The sequence below is a fragment of the Haliotis asinina genome, chromosome 13, assembly GCF_037392515.1.
Source record: "Haliotis asinina isolate JCU_RB_2024 chromosome 13, JCU_Hal_asi_v2, whole genome shotgun sequence".
Classification (NCBI taxonomy): Eukaryota; Metazoa; Mollusca; class Gastropoda; order Lepetellida; family Haliotidae; genus Haliotis; species Haliotis asinina.
In genome coordinates, this window is record NC_090292.1 from 2,631,455 (window position 1) to 2,658,063 (window position 26,609).

The 26,609-nt window shown below is 43.1% G+C and overlaps 1 protein-coding gene across 3 annotated transcripts in view; it reads right to left on the reverse strand.

The window, feature by feature from the left end:
* The window catches only part of LOC137260362 (collagen alpha-1(I) chain-like), a 53,162-nt gene extending 30,903 nt beyond the window's left edge, over positions 1–22,259 (reverse strand). Inside the window, exons 1-21 of one of the 3 annotated variants that reach the window (XM_067798034.1) lie at positions 21,829–22,179; positions 20,087–20,338; positions 16,606–16,657; positions 15,587–15,622; positions 15,110–15,145; positions 14,717–14,752; positions 14,126–14,152; positions 13,703–13,729; positions 13,092–13,118; positions 12,194–12,229; positions 9,886–9,924; positions 9,602–9,637; positions 8,727–8,762; positions 8,128–8,172; positions 7,246–7,281; positions 6,589–6,633; positions 4,102–4,141; positions 3,686–3,720; positions 2,808–2,870; positions 2,132–2,167; positions 384–437 (exon numbers count right to left, since the gene is read on the reverse strand). In XM_067798034.1, coding sequence (XP_067654135.1) covers positions 384–437; positions 2,132–2,167; positions 2,808–2,870; positions 3,686–3,720; positions 4,102–4,141; positions 6,589–6,633; positions 7,246–7,281; positions 8,128–8,172; positions 8,727–8,762; positions 9,602–9,637; positions 9,886–9,924; positions 12,194–12,229; positions 13,092–13,118; positions 13,703–13,729; positions 14,126–14,152; positions 14,717–14,752; positions 15,110–15,145; positions 15,587–15,622; positions 16,606–16,657; positions 20,087–20,338; positions 21,829–22,032 — 1,198 coding nt within the window. In that variant the 5' untranslated portion in view covers positions 22,033–22,179. Of the gene's footprint in view, positions 1–383; positions 438–2,131; positions 2,168–2,807; positions 2,871–3,685; positions 3,721–4,101; positions 4,142–6,588; positions 6,634–7,245; positions 7,282–8,127; positions 8,173–8,726; positions 8,763–9,601; positions 9,638–9,885; positions 9,925–12,193; positions 12,230–13,091; positions 13,119–13,702; positions 13,730–14,125; positions 14,153–14,716; positions 14,753–15,109; positions 15,146–15,586; positions 15,623–16,605; positions 16,658–20,086; positions 20,339–21,828 lie in introns of all 3 variants that reach the window. The other 2 variants (XM_067798036.1, XM_067798035.1) reach the window with 2 other exon arrangements.
* Positions 22,260–26,609: the final 4,350 nt, after the last annotated feature.

The window sequence follows — 26,609 nt, forward strand, 5'->3', positions numbered from 1 at the left end:
AGGGTAAAAATCTCCTTAGCTTATAACTGTCCATAGCATGTACCTGTCCACTGCATATAACTCTCCTGAGTATATAACCAGACAACTAGGTGACTGATATCATGAGCATCGGTCAACGCAAGTTGGATCTGATGAGATGTATCAATCGACTGAGGCACCACGATCCTCCTGTCAAATATAACGACCCTGTATAAGTTGTTGAACACCAATTCTAACCTGCATCTTTTCGGGTTATCCTGGTAAAACACCCCTTGTGATAACTGCCTACTGTTGATCACTGACTTGTCTGGTCCAGACTCTATTATTTCATCTCCGTCGCCATATAGCTAGAACATAGCTGATTGCGGCGTAAAACTAAACTCACTCACTCACTCACTGCCTACCTCGCCATCCCCTCTGGCCGGGGGCACCCTCTGCTCCTGGAGGTCCGGCCGGTCCTATCACGAATAGATACACACGTTATCATCTCACACATTCCATACATTGTTGTGTGAAGGTTCCATGACATACCAGCAGGTTTTGACATCGGGCGGATGTTCAGGGCAACCACCTGGCTTATGTAGCGATAGGGATCATCATCAGACTAGCAGGTCTAATTTCTACATCATATAATTCCGAATACACAATGTCGATGATAATCATTTATCTTCTGTAGTGCCTGTGATCAAAATGGATGTTTCGATGGGGCGGGGAGGTGAGATGGACGCGACACACAGATTCACACATCTATATTCAAGATGGAGGTCGACCGATCGCCTCCTACAAGTATATCTTACCGTAGTTTAATCCTTACGCGGCTCTCCAAGTGTCTGTTGCTAATGAGATGGCGAGTGTGTGAAGTTAGGTCGTTTCATCTTCATTAAGGAAATTCCAATATGACACAGAAAGCTCTATCAAGACCCACGAGGGATATTGTAGACACGATAAATTTGGATCAGACTGGTCGGAAATTGTGACCATACGATTCTCAGTAGTCAAGTCTCGATCTCGAGACAAGCATGATGTACTCGAATCATGATCTTCCCGAATTCCACTGAGCCTAAGAATGTTCAGCGTGTGAGTGAGTGGGTTGGTGTACGCCACTTCTGGCCTGAATGGGTTCCATACGGATTCGAAAGCTCTGCTGCAGCGTGGCCAGTGAGCACTTCAGCCAGAGAGCTACTCCTTGGTATGTGAGTGACACAAAATCTACAATACCACAACGTCGTCTACATCACTACAATGTCGTTTACATTGGTACAAGGTCAACATCACAACAACGTCGTCTACATCACAACGTCATCTACATCACAGCGACGTCGTCTACATCACAACATCTACATACAGCACTCACGTCTACATCACAACATTGTCCACATGACAACGTTATCTACATCACAACACCGTCTTCATCATAGCAACGTCACGTACATCAGAGCGTCATTTACATCACAAGCTCGTCTACATCACAGTAACGTCGTCTACATCACAACAATGACATATACATCACAACAGCGTCGTCTCCATTGCAGCAACGTCGTCTACATCATAACAACGCCATCTACATCCCAGCAATATCGTCTACATCACAGCGTTGTCGTCTCTATCACAGCAACGTGGTCTACATCCACGTCAAAACATTGATTACAGAAGAGTCTCCTTTCCTATTTACAGAGTTGTTTGTGGTGTCTATTTTCACTTTGACATGAGAAAATTCGGATCGGCTGAAAAGTAGGTCATTGTCAGAATAGGTTAATGAGACTCATCTTTCGGTTTGCAGCAACGTTGTCTACATCAGAACGTCGTCTACATCAGAACGTCGCCTACATCACAGGAACGTCGTCTAAATCTACATCACAATAAACATCACAACAACGCCATCTTCATCACAACAAGATCCATGAAGGTCCCGCGATAGAATAGGCCATCATCAACCCATGCTTGCCATAAAAGGCGACTATGTCGTAAGAGACTACAAACGGGATCGGGTGGTCAGACTCGGTTGACACATGTCATTGTTCCCAATTGCGCAGATCGATGTCTCTTGATGTTGATCACTGGATTGTCTGGTCCAGACTCGCTGCCATATAGCTGGAATATTGCTGAGTGCATCACAATAATGTCTACATTTCAAAAATATCGTCTACATCACCTGGTGGTCCTGCAGGTCCTGTGATGCCGGGTTCACCTGCAACATCACGTGATCTGTTAGCACTTGGTGACCTGGCCTTTCTGTTTTGATTGACACATTCACTGGAGAGGGAGTAATATCACAGACCACAGTAAGCAAGAACATAGACGCTGTAACGTTTGGGGAGGCACAGAATTCCTATGTCGGGATTCGAACCCTAGGTGCCATGAGTCAATCCGTTTTCCAAGCACACTACATTTATAAACATTTTAAGACGTAGTGATGCATTGTGTTACAATGTTCAAAGTGTAGTACATTGTGGCGGTGATGTGCTCTATCTTCAGATTTGCACTAGATTTAGACAGGAACATCAGGAGTGTGCCATAAGGCGCCGTATCTGAGCGGGCTAGGCGGCTGACTTTGTGTGCTGACGATTAGGTGCCTGACTCAGAGGGTGCGAGTTCGAATCCCGGATGGAACTCAGCCTAAAAAGTACTAGAATTTGTAGAAAGTGTAATACCAAATATGGCATATGTTACATTTGACCACTTTCTTAATGGCATGGTGTAATCATGTGCTATAAGGAGCCTAAAAGTTATTTAAAAGTTATCTGATATGTTCTGCATGTGTCGTGTTCTGTCTGGGGAAGGCTGAATGCCCACTTTTCCATAATGGCCTGTAGTGGATCCAAACTTACCCTTGAATCCATCGTAGCCAGCAGGTCCTGGTGGACCCGGAGGACCCGGCGGGCCAGGTAGACCTGGAAAGGAAAATCAGAAGTACCGGTATGTTAGGTCACAAAGAAGAAACCCCAAGCATTTGGAGAGAGAGAGAGAGAGAGAGAGAGAGAGAGAGAGAGAGAGAGAGAGAGAGAGAGAGAGAGAGAGAGAGAGAGAGAGAGAGAGAGAGAGAGAGAGAGAGAGAGAGAGAGAGAGAGAGAGAGAGAGAGAGAGAGAGATCGTGTGTGTGGTTTTACGCCGCACTCAGCAATATCCCAGCTATATGGTGGCGGTCTGCAAATAATGGAGGCCAGACGAGCCAGTGATCAACACCATGAGCATCGATATGCACAAATGGGAACCGATGACATGTGTCAACCAAGTCAGCAAGCCTGATCACCCGATACCGTTAGTCGCTTCTTACGACAAGCATAGTCGCCCTTTATGGCTGAAGGTCTGTTCTACCCCGGACCTTCACGGGTCAGAGGGCGAGTGAGTTGATATAGTATTGTTTTCGGCTATTGCGAGATTAGTGAGTTTCAAAGCATTGCCATATTACTTTATTTCACATCTTTGATGGGTAGAAGTTGAGTTGATGAAGAATGATGACAATGTTTATGGATGTACATCTTCTCTTATTCTGCGAGGCGACGTTTCGACAAAGATAACAATGTCAACCAATTGATAGACTTGACAACGACATTTGAATCTTTGTGGAAACGTCACCCTTCACAGAATAAAAGTAGTATATCCGTTAAAATTGCCATCGTTCTTCACTGTATTGTGATATATATCCTTTGAGATATCGGCTGATATATTCTGTGGTCGCCAGGTTTTGGACATGTGCGTTGCTTACCCTGGTCTCCCTTCAGAGCAGCACTTTGGGATGCGCTACCTGAAAAAAACAGTGATGTGGTGAAACATTCGTCCAATAAATTGCCGGGGATCTGTTTGGGCGGACTTGTTTGATTCTGTGTCATCACGACGGAGCTTATATTCGCCAGCAGTCACACGGTGGTCGAAACTGACGAAAACCGATTACAATGGTTTTCTATTTAACAACCCTGCATGCTATCAACATGCACCTGGGTACACTGGAGTCAAACCCACGGCAATCGAATCATGGTTCCTCTAAGGGAGACAACTTTACACGGTGACTTGCAAGTGTACATTCACGTCTTTAGTAGCGTTGACCGACTACGTAGGGGAAGTGCTATGGGCGTGTCATGGGCGTGGCTATTCTGGTCCCGCCCTTAGCAATGCCTGTCTGACCTACCTGGTTCACCTTTTGGTCCGGATGGGCCGGCATCCCCTGTTCATATATAGCAACAAAAAAAACCATGATTTTCGGATATATGCTGAGGCGCAAAAGAAAGTATACGCACTCTGTTTTTATGTAACTGGACATCGCCAGAAGTGTCCCCAGATTTAATATTGCTTATCTGATATGAAATTCTGGAAGGAACATTGTCGCCTTATCATCCCCATAACACACAAGCTAAAAGTGGCAAAAGCACCAAAATGCGGTAGTACCACAGTATGACAACGCGACATTTTGCCCACAACGCGATATTTTGTTATATATCCAAAGCGCAACAATGCGGCATAATATGTCATCTTGTCGCTCCATCTAAGATGTGTGAGAAAGTCTTAAAATGTGTAACAACAAGACAATGTCAATTCTGTTGTTTAACCATCGCTCCTCCATTCACCAGTATCAGTGAAAGAAGTAAGTTGTGCCAAAATGAGTGAGTTTAGTTTTACGCCGCACTCAGCAATATTCCAGCTATATGGCGGCGGCCTGTAAATAATCGAGTCTGGATCAGGCAATCCAGTGAGAAACAGCATGAGCATCGATCTGCGCAATTAGGAACCGATGACATGTGTCAGCCAAGTCAGCGATTCTGACCACCCGATTCCGTTAGTCGCTTCTTAAGAGAAGCGTTGTCGCCCTTTATGGCAAGCATGGGTGGCTGGAGGCCTATTCTACCCCAGGCCTTCAAGGGTCTGTGCCGAAAACAGTAAATTACTTCAGTTTCAAAGATTATGTGTTTAGGACAAAACTTCTTAAACGAACTCAAAATATACGAGGGGAAGTCAATAAGTTCACAGAAGTGGGTGCTGATATATCCTTGGTGATGTTGTCATTGGTGTCATTATTGAGTTGATTCATCTGTGACTCTGTATACTGATACCCAACCTTCCTCGAGCATTTACTTGAGAGTTAGAGCCTTTAAAAGACGATTACCCGGCACAAATCATGGAAACCTCCAAAACTGAGTTTCGTGCAGTTATCAAGTTTCTCACTAAAGAAGGTGTGAATGCAACCGAAATCCACAAACGCATGATCAATGTGTATGGCGAGGAAGCCCCTCAATATTCCACTGTGGCAAAATGGTCAGCTGAGTTTAAGCGAGGTCGCAGCTCCTTGGAAGATGACCCACGGTCAGGAAGACCTTCTGAAGCCATTACAGAAGATACAATTGCCCGGATCCAATGCTTAATTATGTTCGATCGGAGAATAAAGGTGGACGAGATAGCTTCAGAGTGTGGCATTTCACATGGAAGTGTTTGCACAGTGATCCATGAACACCTGCACATGTCCAAGGTATCCGCAAGATGGGTCCCTCGTAACCTAAATGCACATGATCGTCACCAGAGAGTTGAATCCAGTCGTGAGCTGTTGGACATCTACAACGCTGATCCTGATAACTTTCATGCTCGTCTGGTTACTGGGGATGAAACCTGGATTCATCACTGGGATCCCGAAACCAAACAAGAATCCATGCAGTGGAAGCACAAGCATTCTCCTGCACCCAAGAAGTTCAAAACACAACCTTCTGCTGGCAAGATCATGGCAACCGTTTTCTGGGATTCAAAGGGTGTGATTCTCATAGACTATAAACCACCTAAAACTACGATCACAGGGGCTTACTATGCTGACTTGTTGAAAAGATTGAGAGCGGCCATCAAAGAGAAGAGGCGTGGGAAGTTGACAGCTGGAGTCATGCTTCTCCACGACAATGCACCAGTCCACAAGAGCCGTGTTGCACAAGCTTCTCTTCAACAATGTGGCTTCGAACAACTAAACCATCCCCCATACAGTCCAGATCTGGCCCCCAGCGACTACTATCTGTTTCGCAATTTGAAATCTCACTTGCGTGGAACAAGATTTGCCAATGATGATGACCTCAAGGCAACAACAGAGGCGTGGCTGAGGGACCAATCTGAAGACTTCTATTTCAAGGGCATAGACAGTCTCAAAGACAAATGGGCAAAATGCATCGAGGTTCAGGGAGACTATATTGAAAAATAAAACCAATATCACAACCATTGTGTTCTGTTTTATATCGAGTTCTATGAACATATTGACTTCCCCTCGTATCTTCAGTCGTATAACCATATCTTCACAAAGCGTCCGAAAGCGCAAGCACAGGTTATAATATCGCTAACCTACACAACATCAGGAAATATCAGTAAGTGAACGAATGTTGTTTACTGCCACTTCAGCTGCATTGTTGTAATATCAAGGTGGCGTACATCACAAAACAAATACAAAATTGTGGGCCCCCGGTGTTAACGACCTTCCGCTTCCACACTGACGCTTCTCCACTACTGCGAAATCTACATACATGTATGTTACGGAATGTAGATTTTTGTTAATATCTCCCGATAAACTACGATCTTTTGCATAACTACAGGGCATATTTGATAGGGTCCTAGTATTCAACATATACATTGTAAAGAGATTAAGCAAACCCTTGAAACCGTCGTAGCCCATTTCTCCACGCGGACCTGGTAACCCTGAAACAGCGACATGTTTGAATTAACTGCCTGTACACACCGAGGAAACCAGTCTTCACAAGTTTGCTCTATGAGTTTGTCGGTATTATGTTTTATTACCTGTTTACTCGAAGAATCGAGAAGTGATTCGAGTGTCTGCTAGATCATAGTACGTTACAGTAGCAGATTTGCAGATTTATCTTATCTCGACACATCAACGATTGGCATAACGTGGCGGAGGCAGCTTAGAGTTCATTTTTCATTTGCTTTATATCATTTTTATGAGATGCATCAGATTTATCAATATCGTTAATGAAACATGTTTTCGCAAACCTTACACTCGTCTGTGTCTTATGCTCTTTGAATTTCCTTTTTTCATTTTTACCACTATAATTTATACATGCATATGTTGGTTCCTTTGTATTTATGTGCACGCCAGCTTAAGAAATGTATTAAATGAATTAAAATATATAATTATTTATTCAATATTAACGCCGATATGAGTTCCTCTTATATACCAGTTCAGTTTTAGAAAAGTGGCAGGTTAATGGACAGAAGACGGGTAATACTGATACTGCGAGAGGAACTGTGGACATGTACAGATCAGCTAAAGACAGACGCCCAGTCACTTACCTTGCGCACCTTGAAGACCAGGAACCCCGCTGTCACCTGCAAGGGTGACAGTTGACTGGTTATTGCTGTTCACATTCGGACCGATACTGTCCTACTCCTGCCGTATGTTATAACACTAGACGGTGGCATGGTCTGTATGCTAGGTGGTGCAATGGGTGAGTGAGTGAGTTTACTTTTATGCCGCTTTTAGAACTATCCCAGCCCAGAACTGGGCCTCACACATTGTACCCATGTGGGAATCAAACTCAGGTCTTCGACGCGACGAATGAACGCTTTAACCACTGGGCATGCGCATCGTAAAGTGAAACATGGTGTTCAAGATTGTTGCTATTATCATTAATACATGTATGGGTCTCGCAGTGAATGTATATGAGCTACTTGTTCCCCGCCGGGCTAATGCCGCTTTGAGAATGTTGCCACCACCCACCCACGTACACCCCACCCAGACAGTTTATACTGACACCCAGCAGTCCTTGGTGTATCCCCAGTGTCAAGCAAAGTGACAATAAGTATCATATTTCAACACCCGTTTGGCATGGCACGGCCGTAGATATACCCCGATCTGATGATCTGTCCACTAGAACAGACAGCTGTCCTATATAACAGAATTTCACCCCGTGATTGAAAGCGTGAACATGTTGACCATCAGGTAACGATGTCCCAAATCTCAACATGACGTTTAAATGCTGTGACATTATACTGTGTACACCCACTCCCTCTGAAACAGTGGGGTTACCTGCCTCTCTCCATCCTAAAGTGCTCGTGTGCGGGATGCACGTCCCAGACCTTTACCACTTCGGAGACAAATCTAGCAAATATCCTTATGATGAATAAGAGCTACAGAACTACTGTACTAGTATTCCAAGAGAATGCCACTGATACCTTTAGCCCCGGGAAGACCTCTCGGCCCCTGCAGGCCTGGAGCCCCTGGAAGCAAACACCGACATACACGTGGTTAGACACCCAGAACGTCACCAGATTCTTCTAGTAAGTAATATCCACTTAACATCAGCCCTGAACGTTGTTTAAGGTCAAAGTGAACGTAAAAGGGTACAAAATGTCATCCCCAAAAAATCACAATGGAGCCACAGCACCATGACATTTGTTTCTTGCTTCTGTCTGCAGCTACGTTGCGGCGATCAGTCAAGTTTGGACCAGCCAGTCCAGTGATAGATATCATGAGCAATCGCCATTTCCTACTTCATTTCCTTACCCATTTGGTCCGAGTAATTTTTCAAAACTTTCAACAGTGACCAACCTACGTTGTCTAGGTTAAGGCCACTGTGACAGTGTACTGCATGTATTTCTGTACGTTCCAATGTGGAAGGTCGGGGTGTCAAGAGAAAGGGGAGGGGTTTCACTTACTTTCAAGACAATTTCTAACATCCTTTCGAAGTTTTAATGGATTATCAACTCACAAAAGCATCTCTCAACCCTTGTCGTTTCATAAAATCCCAATTATTTTTATCTCGCACACTGACCTTGCTCGCCAGGAAGACCAGAGTACCCCATGTCTCCTGAAAAACACATTCATAACAAAAATGACAAAGTGACTGAGTGTGGTTTTACGACGCTTTTTGCAAAGCTCCAACATTACGACAGCGGGATACACCATACCATTGGTTTTCTACATAGTACCCATGCTGGGAACAGAACTCCGGCATCGCTTTGTTGTTAGAAAGGTTGTGCAAGCCCTCAATACTAACTAAGTATAAAGTTTTGCAAGCTATCGTCCTAACACGACAAAATGGCTCTCCACGTGCCCGTTAATCCGTCACCTCAACCACTGGAGGAGTCAGGAGTTACTGGACTAAATGTGTTAGGCTAAACAAAAAAAAACAACAATGCAATGTTACTCGGTCATCGACGCGTTACTTTTATTTGTGCGCGTAATAAGTTTTCATCGCCATCTAAAAAAATAATTTTGACTAAGAGCACAGGGGTGTGTACTGTACAGATGGGTCACAGCTGGCCCGATCTCAACACCTCAACCTCGCTGGATCACTAGCCACCGCGCCCCCACGTGCTAAACATCCCAAGTTGTTTTTCTGAGAAGAAAAATGTGTCACTTTTTTATTTAACTTTTTTAAAAAGCCCAACCGTCCTCGTAAGTTTGAAAAAATTGTGACAGAGTAACATTTATTTGTTGTTATACAGCCTTCGTTATAATCGGTCTGTAAACAAATACTCATGTTTGGACCAGACAATCCAGTGATTAGCTACATGAGCATCGATGTGCCCACTGGAAGCCTGGCTACCCAAATCCGTTAGTTGCCTCTTACGACAAGCATGGGTCGGTAGATTTATGTATGAAATGATGCTGAGGCTGAATACCCGTAATGACGTCATCACGAACCTTTTGGCCCTGCTAGGCCTGGAATTCCTGGGTCGCCTGAAATGACAGAAAATAATCTTTTTTGATATTCTTAGGTCTGGTCGTCTGTCTGGATGTGTGTGTGTGACATGCGGTGTGTGACGTGTGAGGTGAGGTGCGGTGGGATGAGAGTGAGGCTTAACGTCGTACCTAAGGGTATGTCGCTCACACGACGCATCTTTATACGTGTTGAAGTCGGGTAGGACAGAAAGTGGAGTATACAGCCCTATTGGTGTGATCTGTGGAGTATCTATGAAGCTACCTACCCTTCTCACCCTTCAGACCAAGGCCTGACCCGCTCTCGCCTGTTGAAATTCAACAAAACAACATACATGCTTCAATATCGCAAATATCAGATTGTACGTAGGCTTACCAGTCTCATTCCCTTCCCACAAGGGTTACTGCTGTCATATCTTTCCACCTAAGCTTTGTTCTAATATGGTCATACTTCCCGCTTCTCGTAAAATTCCCTAACAAGAATTATCTCCCTTCTTTCTATGCAATCCGGTCATGTGGTGCATTTACTTAGATCCAGTATTGCGGCCGCCATAGTTAATTGATCAACGTAGGTTAGATCGGAATTTCACGGTTAACTGAAAAAACTAACTAACCCAACTGATAGTGCATGGATCACTCGACAAGTTGTGTTTTGTTGATGTGACACATAAGACATTTAGCTTGTCCGTTATCACCGAGAGGGGTAGCGGCGCCATTGATCCGCCGTCTTATGACTGGGCTCTATCTAGACAAAACGTTCGTGCTTGGGGAAGAGGTTCTAGTTTCCCGAAGCATACGGAAATTGCGAAGGCTTTGCGAATGATCTTTTTTGAAACAAAGTCGCTGATTGCACGACTGTATGTTACTGCAACCAATCACGAATCCAAAACACGCGCGCCATGAAAGGGCCGTATTAGAACAGTTTCATAGGAAGATATGACAAGTAACCTCCCGTGGGAAGAGAATGTGCGAGTCATTGTAAATACAGCATATTAGAAATAACATAATATTATACGACGTTATTTACATGTTTAAATGAATGTGCTGGTAAAATATTGTAATATATGAGTCTTTGTAAATAAAACAAGCATACAACGATGTCTTGACGTTATTGACCTAGTTAGTACATAACGGCATTCTTGACATTCCCGTATGAATGCCCGAGTGGTCCACTCAGTGTATACCATAGAATCTAACTGTAATATTGGACATGCACGTTATATACATATGTGGAAGACTGCTCCTTCCGCCTCATGTGGTGATAGCAGCAAGCTCATTAGAGTTGCTGGTAATCACCACCTCCTCAGAAAGCGCTCGACGCAAAGTCATGGTGTCTTCTCTTCGGTCCAGTTCGGTTCGGTTCAGTATAGGACTCACATACACAACACAAAAGCACTGCGACAGTTCAAGTGCTTATAAGCTCTGATCCTAACATAAGCTACCCTGACCTTAGTCACCTAATTATCATGCAACCTCGTTCTTTATAGTGATTGACATTTCTGGAATATTTCAGGTCAGTAAAGTAGGGTAAGAATGTCTCATCGTATACTACAATTTGGTAGGGCAGTGATTGTGTATCATAGGTACACGTCGAGCTGAGTGAGTTTAGTTTTACGCCGCACTCGGCAATATTCCAGCTGTATGGCTGCTGTCTTTAAATAATCGAATCTGGATCAGACAAGCCCGTGACCAACAGCATGAGCATTGATCCATGTTTTGGGAACAGACGACATGCGTCAACGAAGTCAGAGAGCCTGACCTTCCGATCCCGTTAGTCGCCTCTTGCGACAAGCATAGTTAGTGGGTTGCTGAAAACCTATTCACGCCGAGCTAAACCATGTTGCACAGAATGGTTGTGCATGTGTATAGGGTCTCCATACAGGAAAGCTGTCACGTTTCCAGGACTGGAGATGCCATGCGAAAACATAATCTTTGCTATTTGACGAAAGGCTGAAATTTTACTAGGTGTTTACTAGGTAATCATGTTTTACCAGAGGCACATGCGACTCTCTCTGGTTATTGCAGTACATGTACATATACACATTTTCAGCTGTTTGGTTCAACAGATTTCCTTTTCAGACCAAAGTGTTAGTAATGGAAGTTAGTGGTGGGAGTTCAGGCAGAGTAGTATGTCAAACAAAGAAATAGCACCACCTACATTAAACACTGACAAACTGACAAACAGTACAGGAAGTCATTCACTGGGAGTAAGTACAAGATGCTATAGATGTTGATATTGAAGTTTAGTCCTGGTAGAAGACTATATCAGTATTAGAGCCAGTGCGTGACTGAGGTGTTAAGTGTCATGACGTTTACAACAATATCCTGGTTCCGTGAAACCAGGGAATCCAGAAGTTCCTGCGCCAATACTGACGACAAATAATTTATCATCCTTGTTACATCACTGATCTCTTTGTTGAAGGTACAAAGTATCATTTCCAGTGTATACACCTATACGTTATCCCACGGTCCTGTGAGCTGAAGACCCAATATATGTAGACACTTATACGATACCCCGTCGCCAAACGTGTTGAAACATCGGGTTATATCCAGTGTATGTGGACACGTATACGTTACCCGGTTCTCCTTTGATGCCAACCCAACCTCGCCAGCCTGAAACAACATCAACGTAAACGTCAACACAAACACCATGAGCTGCGTCCTTTGACATCAACATTATCGATCCAAATTATTATTTCGTTTTAAAAAAATAAGCTCCCTAATCCAACTGACGTTATGAACTGCAAGCCGTCCCATGTCGACAATGAGAGACAAGCCAGGCCTCATTACTATTCGGAAGCCATAATTACCTCATTATAACTTTAAGGCTTCAGCTGTTGTCAAGTGAGTGTTCTTACACGTTACTGACGTTAGCGAATAAAGATAATAATCACACACTGGTGTAATGTGCACCGTCACATGTGTAAGTAGGGTACAGGTATGGATGAGTTTAAATTTACGCACTATTGGCATTCCAGCAATATACGGCGAAGGAGATAAGAAATGGGCGTCATACATCGTACCCATAGTCAAATCGAACCGGGACCTCGGAGTGACGAGAGCACGCTTTACCCACACAGCTACCCCGCCGTCCCGTGATGAGCAGACAAAGAGTGTGTGGAGGTACGTGCACTGTCTGTGGCGTGAGTGAGTGAGTTTAAGTTTTACGCCGCACTCAGCAATGTTCCAGCTGTATAGCTGCGGTGCGTAAATAATCAAGTCTGGGCCAGACAACCCAGTGATGAACAGCATGAGCATCGATCTGTGCAACTGGGAAGAAATGACTTGTGTCAACCAAGTCAGCGAGCCCGACCATCCGATCCCGTTGGTCGCCTCTGACAACAAGCATGCGTTACTGAAGACTAATATTCTAATCCGGACTTTGACGGGTTTATTGTCTGTGGAATGTTTCAAAGCCGATCGTTTAAATACTGTTTCCAAATATGGAATGTTGAGCTTACTTTGTGGCACATACCTCGTTCTCCTTGTTGCCCCTGGTCACCTGAAGAACATATGCACAAGGTCACAAAGGTCAGTGGGTCACACTACATGTGTAGCAATATACTTTAGACGTTTCAGAGCGTGAATGGGTAAACAGTTTTTGACAACATTTCCACCACATCGCCACTAAATGAGTAACTGAGTTTAGTTTTACGCCGGTTTTAGCAATATTCCAGCAATATCACGGCAGGGGACACCAGAAATGGGCTTCACACATTGTACCTTAGTGGGGAATCGAACCCGGGTCTTCGAACACTTTAACCAATAGGCTACCCCACGGCCCTATTAAGGAACACCCAAGCCTGGCTTCACACCTTATGCTCAAGTGTGGAATCGACCTCCGACCTTTAGCGTGACGAGCGAGCGTAAACACTTTAGTGCTTGACAAGTCTAGACGATGCATATTTTTATGTGAAACAACAATGTATTTGGAACCATACTACAACACTGAAATAACAGGGTCGCCTATTAATGACAGAAACTGTAAGAGTATGCAACCATTTGAACGGCCAACAGTCAACACCAAATTTCGATTATGTAATTACATCAAATTCACAATCCTTAATCTGAAACTAAATAACCTACCTTTCGGCCCTGGAAGACCATCCGCTCCTGCCCAAAAAACATGTTTGATATTTTTTGTCATTATTTTATACATACATCTGTTATACAAGCACACAATATGAGCTATCTTGTCACTTTGCATCAGTCACTTTAACTTAAAGATTCCAGAATAAACCAAACGGAATGATAACAGTCTAGTATGCCAGTGAATCAGAAACAGCTACTCGAAATAAAATTAGTTAGTGAGTGAGTCAGTAAAGTTTTACGCCGCACGGAGACATACTGAAGCTATAAGGCGGGATAAGTTGACCCGTGACGACCACATCAGCGAGCCTTCCACCCTATCCCGTAATTCGCTCCTTACGACGAATGATATGTATATAACATACCTATACAGGAAATGTCAGTGCTATCTTGATAATTATGCATTCGACGACAACTTACCTTTCTCCCCCGGAAGTCCAGGATCACCTGAATAACACAGCGTCCGTGAGTTTAGGTACAACGACAAGCATTTCTCAACCAAAAACGTAGACTAACACGCCAGCGAATTTTACATGTATTGCTAGGTATTAAACCTAACGTAAAAGATGGGAACATGCACCTGTTTAACAAATATTGACGTGACCAATGCCCACTAACTGGGCACACGGACATGTAAGCAGGTCACCGACAGATTGAACGTATGAGTATTTGTAGGGCTAACGTGAGTGAGTGAGTGAGTGAGTCAGTCAGTCAGTGTGGTTTTAGGCCGCTTTTTAGCAATACTCAATATCGTACCCATGTGGGAGATAGAACTCGGACCTTCGTAGTGATGAGCGAACACTTCGACCACTGGATTACTCCCCTGCCCATCTAGTCACGGTCCTCCTATCCCGTTTTTGTTGAAATAGACACATTGTCTTTGCCACGACCAAACTCGAACAGTGCTGCATTCTAATCATTGAGTTAAAAAACTTTGGCTTCTTGAAAGGTATTTCTATCTTCACACAGGAAATTAAAGGTACTTCTAACCAAACCTTAACATTTCGTTACCTTTATCTCCTTTAACACCTTTCTCTCCTGGGGCACCTGAAACAGGTTAAACTTTGCAGTTGGTACAATGATCACGTTACATAGTGTCAGTATTACACACGAGGGTAGGTTAAATAACTCCGTACAGTGCCGTAACCTTGGAACCACGTTTGTTTATACTCTGAAAGTAGTCCCTAAAATTTGCATATGCCCTCTCCAATTTGCATCGGTATCTGAATATGACCCCAACGGATACCGAAAATATCCGTTGGCTTTATCCTGTAGAGAATACTACTCACTGTATGATTAAAAGGTGTATGATGTAATTGCTCATGCTTGGTTCATTTGTAATTTTGAAAACGCCGACAATTTGACAGAGGTCGAGAGTTTTACTGTAAACTACTCATTTCTCACCGTCCTTCCCTGGTGGGCCGGCTGGACCTTCCGGACCTGCAATACGACGTGACCTCTTACACTCAAGAGCGGATGTCATAAAACATCACTTACAGCGGTGTTGTAATATGTAACATAATGATTACTCTATGCAGAATCTATTTATCACCATATAGATGGATATCCGTGACATGATATAGGTCCTTGTTGACAGTGTCGAGGTATACACGTGGTGTACAACAGAATCAAGCGTACACGTATACCATAAGGAAGGATATACATGATATACAACAGGTCCATATGTATACACTATGGAAAGATAAACATGATATACGACAGGTCCATATGTATACACTATGGACGGATATACATGATATACATGAGGTCAAAGTGTGCACAAGATGGAATGATGTTTAAATCATAGAGTGTAGCAAGTCGCTTGATGGGAGATACGTCATACACCAGAGGCCCAGGGCGAAACAGTTGGTCAGTACTCACCCGGGAAGCCGTCGAAACCAGGTGGACCCTTTGGACCTACAAACACACGTCAGTAGATGTCACGTGACAGAGAAACACACAGTACAAACAAACATTATCAGAGGTCACGTGATAGATCAGCAAAGACACATTGAAAACACACTTACTGTGTTGTTTAAAGCACTCAATAATCATCAATGATCATTAAGCACTCAAACAGAACCCCTGAAATTCAGTGAATGACATCATGAGCACCGATCTTCGCAACTGAGATACACTGACATCAAGTATCAACCAAGTCAGTGAACATAACCACTGGATCAGGTGCACATATTAATGTGTCAGTAATCAAACTAAAACATTCCAGCCATTCGACGTAGGACCAGAAAATCCAGTGACCCACATCGTGAGCATTTATCTATGTAGTTGGCTCACGATGACATTTAGACATCGAGTCAGCTCAAGGTCAGTTTAAACCTACATTTAATCTTAATTGTCGTGTACATGTTCTTTTAATTATGACTAAATCTTCCTACAATCGCCAGAGGCTGAAGGGATCCAAATGTGTGAATCCAGCTAGAGTCCGTGGAGGCAGCAAAGATACTGTAAGTCCCCATGGACCCTGGTATGGTGATCTACCTTCAGTTGCTGACGATCTATAGCCCGTTTTTATACAGTATCGTCCTCTATAGTCAAACTGTTTTCTTAATTACTAGTTTAAATATCTATCTGTGATAATCTAGACGTTTTACTGTCCTTGTTTTAGTCTTGACATGGCTGAAATATTGCCGATAGGACTTAAAATTTCAACTCACTCACTCAATCTCTCACATCGAGTCAGCAAGCCCTAACACCAAGCATTAAGAACTTTAACTCCGGTTGTAAAATAGGTAGTGAAGCATTATATGCATTTCAATACACATGTACAAACACGTTGTATTGCAAAAAATGATACACTTATTATACGTACCACCAATTACCTTTTAAACTAGCTCATTAATTCGTATGCTGCCAGGTGTCTGTATTAACGAATCACCTACCCGAGAGACAAATGCTGTGTGCGGCAGAACAGTGAACAGCTAGAGCCTCTGCCTGTAACAACAGTAATGCCATAATTCAGACGCGTGAAGAATGTTCTCGTAACCCCAAAATCTAAGAATAAAAATTTCAAAATGTCCACACACCTGGAGGAGACGAATTCCGAAAAGGGCACTCCATTGTAGGGATACGACTGTACAGTTAGCGTGTGTATGACTGTACAGGTAGCGTGTGTGTGACTGTACAGCTAGCGCGTGTATGACTGTACAGTTAGCGTGTGTATGACTGTACAGCTAGCGTGTGTAAGGCTGTGCAGGCAGCGTGAGTATGACTGTAGAGCTAGCGTGTGTATGACTGTACAGGCAGCGTGTGTATGACTGTACAACTAGCGTGTGTATGATTGTACAACTAGCGTGTGTATGACTACAGCTAGTGTGTGTATGAGTATGGAGCTATCGTGTGTATGACTGTATAGTTAACGCGTGTGTGACTGTACAGCTAGCGTGTGTATGACTGTGCAGGCAGCGTGTGTATGACGGTACAGCTATCGCGTGTATGATTGTACAACTAGCATGTGTATGACTGTACAGCTAGTGTGTGTATGAGTATGGAGCTATCGTGTGTATGACTGTACAGCTAGCGCTTGTATGACTGTACAGATAGTGTGTGTATGACTGTACAGTTAGCTCGTGTATGACTGTACAGGTAGTGTCTATGACTGTACAGCTAGCGTGTGTATGACTGTACAACTAGAACGTATACGACTGTACAGCTAGTGTGTGTATGACTGTACAGGTAGTGTGTGTATGACTATACAGCTAGGGCGTGTATGACTGTACAGATAGTGTGTATGACTCTACAGCTAGCGTGTGTATGACTCAACAGCTAGTGTGTATATGACTGTACAGCTAGTGTGTGTATGACTGTACCGCTAGCGTGTGTACGACTGTACAGCTAGCGCATGTATGGCTGTACAGCTAGCGTGTGTGTGACTGTACAGCTAGTGTGTGTATGACTGTACCGCTAGCGCGTGTATGACTGTACAGGTAGTGTGTATGACTGTACAGCTAGCATGTGTATGACTGTACAACTAGAGCGTATACGACTGTACAGCTAGCGCGTGTACGACTGTACAGCTAGCGTGTATATGACTGAACAGCTAGTGTGTATATGACTGTACAGCTAGTGTGTGTATGACTGTACAGCTAGTGTGTGTATGACTGTACAGCTAGTGTGTGTATGGCTGAACAGCTAGTGTGTGTATGGCTGTACAAGTAGTGTCTATGACTGTACAGCTAGCGTGTGTATGACTGTACAGCTAGAGCGTCTATGACTGTACAGCTAGCGCGTATATGACTGAACAGATAGCGCGTGTATGACTGTACAGCCTGTGTGTGTATGACTATAAAGCTAGCATGTGAGTGACTGTACAGCTGGCGTGTGTATAACTGTACAGCTAGAGTGTGTATGACTGTACAGCTAGAGCGTATACGACTGTACAGCTAGCGTGTGTGTGTGACTGTACAGCTAGTGTGTGTATGACTCTACAGCTAGCGTGTGTGTGACTGAACAGCTAGCGTGTGTATGACTGTACAAGTAGTGTCTATGACTGTACAACTAGCGTGTGTATGACTGCACAGCTAGCATGTATATCACTGTACAGCTAGTGTGTGTATGACTGTACAGCTAGAGCGTCTATGACTGTACAGACAGCGCGTATGTGACTGTACATCTAGCGTGTGTATAACTGTACAGCTAGCGCGTGTATGACTGTACAACTTGTGTATGTATGACTGTACAGGTAGCATGTGTGTGACTGTACAGCTAGCGCGTGTGTGTGTACAGCTAGCGTGTGTGTGACTGTACAGCTAGAGTATGTTTGTACAACTAGCGTGTGTATGCAGCTAGTGTGTGTGTGACTGTACAGCTAGTGTGTGTATGACTGTGCAGTTTCCATGTGTATGACTGTACAGCTTGCGTGTGTGTGACTGTAGAGCTAGCGTGTGTATGAGTTTACAGATAGCGTGTATGACTGTACAGCTAGCGTGTGTATAACTGTACAGATAATGCTTGTATGACTGTACATCTAGTGTGTTTATGACTGTACATCTAGTGTGTTTATGACTGTACAGCTAGCGTGTGTATGACTGTACAGCTACCATGTGTATGACTGTACAGCTACCGTGTGTATGACTGTACAGATAATGCTTGTATGACTGTACATCTAGTGTGTTTATGACTGTACAGCTAGCGGATGTATGACTGTACAGCTAGTGTGTGTATGACTGTACATCTAGAATGTGTGTGACTGTACAGCTACCGTGTGTATGACTGTACAGCATCGCGTCTATGACTGTACAGCTGGCGTGTGTATGAATGTACAACTAGCGTGTGTGTGACTGTACAACTAGCGTGTGTACATGCGGGGTGAGGGATGCTGCACATGTCATAAACACATGCAGAGGCAAGTCATTTGGTAATAATATAAGCATACTGGTTATTCTTAAAGCGCCTGTTTTCCGGTGCCCATGGTGTTGTATGCTAAAACCCGGATAATCAATAATCCTAGATGATCCAAGCTGCCTGTAAGGTGCTAAAGGTTAACAGTCATATGACTGTACCGACCGGGTACCCATTCACTGTTGTCTGAACTGTTCACCTTAAGAAGTATTGAAAGTTTACTGAGCGCCAGCATGCTGTTACGCTGTTGTCATGGTAACCCTGCCGTATCGGGCAACGTCTTGGATGTAAACAGACACGTGTTTACCGTTATCTTTCATAAACAACTGAGTCGAACCCAGAAGAAGTAGCAGGTACCAAGCACTTGTTTATAGCAAGTTCTCTCTTCACAATGGCCACCAGATCTTGGCATCGCTTTAATATTATCTCATTCTGATCGGTATGAGTTTTCAGTTACAATTGTTCATACTGTATCATTATTTTGTTTTGGTTTATCCTTCACCTTAAAACTGTAACACCGTTATTTCTTTTGTAGCTGTCAGAAATCTATAAATCTAAGATGTTGCCTAAATTGCTTCAGGTACATGCACATAAAATATACTATAGATGAGCGCGCAATTCAGTTTCCAACCCCTTAACGCTACATTTAGTTTAGGTATCGACCATTCTCGGTTTCAAACGTCACAGGATTGGATAACGTAGTCTAAAGTTCAGGTTAAGAGACATGTTAGCGTTCTCAAGATCTTGGAATGGACCTATCTTAAAATACGAGAATTTCCACTTTCTAGAACCGCTGACTTAATTGTTTCATGTGGTCGAAAGTGTGTGAGTTTTTTTAGAGAGATTTTAGTTATTACCCGGCAGGGGACACTAGAAATGGGTTCACATGTTGTACCTACATGGCGAATCGAACCATGACGAAGGATCGCATTAACCACTAAAAGCATGTGCACGCCAGAAAAACACAACTGCTGTTTCTGCGGTCGGTGTTGAGAAATATGAATGAACATTAATTTCGCTGACCTGAGCGTCCAGGATGTACTGGATGGCCTGGTCGATGACCATCTCCACGCCGTAGTTGGAGAGGGGCACGCCGCCGTAGTCGATGTTGCCCATGTTATCTGTGAGGTTGATCTTCTCAGCAATCTGGGTGACGTATGCCATCTCGGGGGTGCCGGCGTAGGAAGGGAGGTTGGTGTAGGCGTCGGGCATGACGTCACTGCTCATAAGCGGTGTATGTGTCGTCCCCATCTTGTCTTTAAGGACGACATTTCTCTGAAGTCGTGGAACAATTCAGCAAACGTTTTGGTTGTAAAATGAATGTCCGTGCGTGCGTGCGTGCGTGGTGCATGTGTGTATGCGTACGTGTTTATAGACGGGTGTTGGGCCGCATGCTTGGACGTGGAGTGAATGTTTGTCTAGGAATGTAAATCTCGGAATTTTCGTGGAAAATGCACGCATCATTGGGCATTAACAACAAGCAGATCCCATTCCGCTCCGTCCGTGACGGGGGCGTGACATCCTTACATCGTGACGTACATGACAACGTTATGATGGGATGTATGCAGGACGTAGTACTTGTCATGACATGCGCAGTTCAGGTACTAGTCATATTTACATGTTAGGTTCTGCCAGGTCTATATCACTTGATATGTGTGTCACCAAAAATTACGAAGCAATACTTCAGTTGAATGAACCTCACATGTCATACATCTTTACGTAAGCGTCACAATTTCCGAAGTACATGTCACACATATTGCTGTAACATATAACAATCATCACCATTTTTGAGGATATAAATATAATCTATCACAGTGACGTACATGTCACACATCATGACGTACATGTCACATATCATGAAAATGTATGTCACACATCAGGACGTACATGTCACACATTGTGACCTGCATGTCATACATGGTGACCTATATGTCACACATGACGTAAATGTGACACAGCATGACATACATGTCACACATGACGTCCTTGTGACACATATATCACAGCGTGACGTACAGTTCACACTTGATGTATATGTCACACATTATGACTTACATGTCACACATCGTGACGTATATGTCATATATGACGTATATATCAAACATCATGACGTATATCACACTAACGTGACCTACATGTCACACACCTAGACGTCCATGTCACACATGACGTACGTGTCACACATCAAAACGGACATGTCACGTGCATGTCATACATCATGACATACATATCACCTATCGTGACGTACATGTCCCATATGTCAGATCCTGACGTAATTTTCACAAATCTTGATGTACATCTCACACACTTTGACGTACACCTAATCACACATTCCAACGTATATCTAATTATATAATCAATGTACAGGAGAGACATTTGCTACCGGCTTGTACATAAGAAGCCGCCATTTTCTTGCAAATATGCCTCTGTATTTCGATGTTCTAAAGAAACAACTACAGTGTTCGCGTTTATGGGAAAAAGAGAGAGTTCAATGCAGTTGGATTTGATTAGACCATCAACGTAGCAAGCAATATGGAACACTCAACAAATCAGCAAATTCAGCGCAATTCCACCATGATATAGTCTTGTCACTAGGTTACATTACTTTTGCACGAATCTGTACAAGACAAAGGACAATCCCTCGCCCAAACTTGTCACAATCAAAATGTCAAAACATGATTTGGCACCTCAGAAATCGTGTAGGGGGAGGGGGGAATTTCAAAAGTCAAAAAAGACACTTTTAACTGAAAGTACAAAATACGTACCTTTGCCCTTTCGTGTCTGTTATGAATGGCGAAATTGCACAGTGTTTCTAGCTTGTCGACCCGTCCTCGGAGTCGGGTAAGGTCCAAAAATTGCACATAAAACACTGCACCGAATGAACATATCAGAGCCAACTGAACGAAAGTGAAAGAAAGAACATATGGTCGAATACAGTTCTTCTCTGTGCTGCTTCCTTCTCCCTTCATCTGTCTATCCACATAGCCCTGAAGGGCTTGTTTGTTTCTGAATATATCCGTAAATACGCCGGTAGAAAACACTCTCCCCAAGACTGGTATCAAGGCGAGCGCGTTGATTCAAAGAGCATGTGATGACGTCACAGTTTTTGACACGTGTCGTCTCCCCTCCTTCACATGCCTGTCTGTCTAGATGAGCTACTAAGAGTTTAAAAATACGGTAAGTAATTGTGGCATTTGATTTGACCATTTAACATATACGACAACCGCAGCTAATGTTAACATACACCTAAAATATTTAATACGAAGTCATCATAAAAGCATATAAAAATGTACTGTGAAGACATTAACTATAAAGTCAAGACCTCGGAGTCAAACATGACAATGTGTTATAGATTTCCTCAATACGTATAACACGTGACATTAAGGGCGTGGCTACATGGATGCAAGTGTCGTCATTGCTCTCATTACACGTGGTGGAACTTCGGTGCTAGTTCACTGACTTAAAACTAAATGAAGATGCTATGATTTCCGACCGCAGAATCTTGAATGTCTGGAAGCATTCCTTGTATTTCATAGTCCTTAACAAAAAGTGAACCCACCTCAATAATCGATGTTGCAGACAATATTATATTACTATTTATGTTCCTCACTTTAACAATTCAAAACGAGTACGGTATTTCTATTTAAATTTAGTCATGTATTTGCATTTATTGTTTACTGATTAGTTGTTCTTTCCAGCACTATATGAATAACAGAGTCTAGACCATACAAGCCAGTGATCAATAGCATGACTATCAGTCTACGTAACTGACACACAATAGCATGTGTCAACCAAGTCAGAGAGCCTGACCACTCGACTCCAATAGTCGCTTCTTACAACAAGCGTTGCTGAAGACCAATTCTAACCCGGATCCGAATGTAGTCATCTTCACCAAGAAAATGATACAAATGCAGATGGGTTTTTTTTATGAATTATTTGTCTGTACATTATCTAAAGGAAATTGGTTTTGCTATGTTCCAGCCTCACGATAACCTTTTTGTTTGACTTTTTATTTTGGTACTCCCAAAAATCTGCGATAATTGCATCACACACTTCAGGAATCAGAGCATGCAAGAAACATTGTTTTTGAGATAGGCAGAAGCCAGATAGAAGTGAAACCCCCCTGATTTGGATTTGGATACACTACTCACCCCCTTTCAGAAGATAGTAGGCATGTATGACGTAAACGTACTCCAATGTTTTAATTGTTCACACTGAATGGTCACACACGTTCATATCTCAATATATTGGAAAGAGTGCCAGCTGGAATATCTGGACACGATGTTTTGGAAAGATGAAAATGGGGGCGTCCATGAAAACAGCCCCCGTGTAAATATAGACCAGGCAATCCAAATATTTGATTGTTGATATTGACGGGAAGCCATCCAATAGTATACTGAACATATGTTAGGTGATAGTATCTGAGCGCATATCGTTATTCAAGAGAGGTACCAAATAACACACGGTTTCATTGTCTGCATTTATGTTAAGTATTACACCCCAATGTGATGTGATGACGATTATATCTCGTTAACCTTATTATTCACATGTGTGAATGTTTGCACATGGCTTTGCTAATGCTTCCTTCAAAATACCATTTTAGAAGATTTTCAAACATTGGACACGGAGATTATAGTTACCCGGAACACGTTTTGACCGACTTTTTGTTCTTTAAAGATGCTGACCCCCAATTAGTACGCCAGACTGAGTGTATCTAGCAGAAGATACCTTGCATAAAAAAAATCATGTCCACAAACAGAGACATGGAGAAACTTTGTAGAGAATAATCCGTCAGATCACACACCAAAAGGAGAGTATCTGACGAGAATGTGAAACGTGAAAAGAACTTACGGGAAAAAAAAACAATCAGTGAGTAATTAAAATAGGACCTTATTAACCGGGTACGTAGTCGACATGATGCTGTTACAGAATGACATTTTCTTCTCATGCTCACAGTTTGTGTGTTGATGGCTGTTCCACTCTTCAGCAAGAGCATTGTCGAGTTCTTTTAGATCTGTAGGGAGACGAAAGTGGTCGTGAAATATGTCTCCATGTCAATTCCGCATTTGATCCAGCCGATCTGTAAAGTCTAGGCAGTATCGGAATTCAAGTCGGCACATCTGACGTCATCGTCTGTTCCAGTCTGTGATGTCACACTGATTGGGTCCTAAATATGGGGGTGCTTGAGTAGAAATTGTGACGTCATCGTTGTCACAATCAAAGAGCGATACTTATCACTTGCCACGAAAGGTGTTTTATGTCCTTTATTACACTCAGTGCACTTGATATTTCTCTTGATCAGATGAGGAATGATGATGGAAACTCGGATGTGATTCTCTACTTCTGTTATCGATATTACACATCGGGAACACTCATTTTCACGAAATATACAATTTTATTGGGACCAATGCTAAGCCGCACTCAACAATCTTCATTTAAAATTATTGCAAATGGCATAGTTTTATAGTACGGTTGTACTACAAGTTTGTTTGACTGGCATTATAGTACGGTTATACTATAGTTTTGCTTGATTCCAGTTCGGTCAAGACGGTGTGGTAGCCCAACGGTTTAAGCGTTCGCACCCCACGCCGAGGGGTACAATTTGTGAAACCAGTTCTTGGTGTCCACGCCGTGACTCTGCTGGAATATTGCTGAAAGCGGTGTAAAACTAAATTCACTCATTCACTCCATTTCTGTGTGGCGCCCAGTGCTGTGTCGTTGCTGGAAAACTACACTCACTCACTCACTCACTCACTCACTCACTCACTCACTCACTCACTCATTCACTCACTCACTCACTCACTCACTCACTCACTCACTCACTCACTCACTCACTCACTCACTCACTCACTCACTCACTCACTCACTCACTCACTCACTCCGTGAGTCAGTCTCTAATAAGAACATTTACATCCAGGGACTGTTAGTCCTTACGGTCAATGAGAGCGAGTTCAGTGCTTGACAGACACAATTACGCTCGTGAGACATGATCAAACTCACGAAAGGCGTGTTTACTATCGGTACATATTTCATCAAAAACATATTTCAGCGTTGGCTTCGTGTTGTATAGTTTCTCGGCCGAACCTTTACACGGAATATGGCAGCTGTGAAGCCTGTCGTAAAAATGCCAGACTGGTTTATTGCAAAGTTGCACCCTACCTTGTCACGTGATCAGAGCTTGGGCTGAATGTGCTCGTTCGTTTCTCTTCAAGAAGAATGCAACATTGCTTATTTTTTAAATCTAAGAACGGCAAAAGCTGTGCAATATATAATCTTTGGATAATCGTGGACAAGCGGCAGAAAAGGCCACACAGGAATGTGTTCTGACATTCAGCCACAACGGGAGTACAAGACACAAGGGGGCCGGCCACGCGTCACCCTCTCTCAAGGAACTGAATTAACACAGCCAGTGTGCAAATAGTAAATCTCCACAATCATTCGTTCGACTGACTAGTGACTTTTCATGGGTTCATTTTGAAAATGACTAGTGTTCCATTTAAAGTTAAGGTATTCAAGGGTGGTGGGTCGACTCACACCCATCCCACTTAACGCTCCTCTCTGAAAGTCTCTCCGACTTGTTATAACACACTTTTAAGTCGTACAGAATTATGGCCAATTGATTATGTTCAGCAAATTAGCAGATTGTTGATGGAGCACATGTCATGCCGACAATAATGTATTGTTATCCAATTTTTTAAGCTTGGCTTAGTTTCTACAGCTAAACTTCCTGCTAGCGATTTTTTTTCTTGGATAGTACAGGCCAGCGACCAGTTATCGCCATTTTTAGTGGATTTTAACGATATGCTCCATGGTTTCTTAACATAGTGAAATCAAATGTTATCAAATGTTATCAAATGTTATCGTGATGATAGCTATTCACCGACGTGTCTTGCTTGTTTACAGGTGCCGATCGCGTTTCTGCGACATATGGTCAACAGGAGTGAGTGAGTTTAGTTTTAAGTGAGTGAGTGAGTTTACCAACAGCATGAGCATCGATCTGCTCGACTGGGAACCAATGACATGTGTCAATCAAGTCAGCGAGCCTGACCACTCGATCACGTTAGTCGCCTTTTACGACAAGCATAGTCGCCTTTTATGGCAGGCATGGATTGCTGAAGACCGGTCAAGAGGAAGCGTGAGGGTGTATATTGTGCTTTCCCAAGAACAAGACCAGTTATCGCCATTTCTGAATTTGTCATGTTATTTGTAAGTTGCATTTCGTCATTTCAGCAAATATAACCATACAGACATTCTCCGTGGTTTACTACGTCGAGGAAACGTCAAACTACCTCGACCTATTGAAAGGGCAATAACTCGAAACGGCTTGTGTTTTAAACCACTGGTGCGTGTTTCGTCGGACACAAATTGAATATTTCACCTGTGCCTTTTGATACAGAAAATCGCAAAACAGTTCAATGACAGCTGACAACGTCTTAAACTGAAAGTCACAAGCCCATTTCTGGTGTTCTCCTCAGTGAGATTGCTCACTCACTCACTCATTCACTCACTCACCCGTCCAACATTTTGTTTGCAAGCGCCCTTAGTG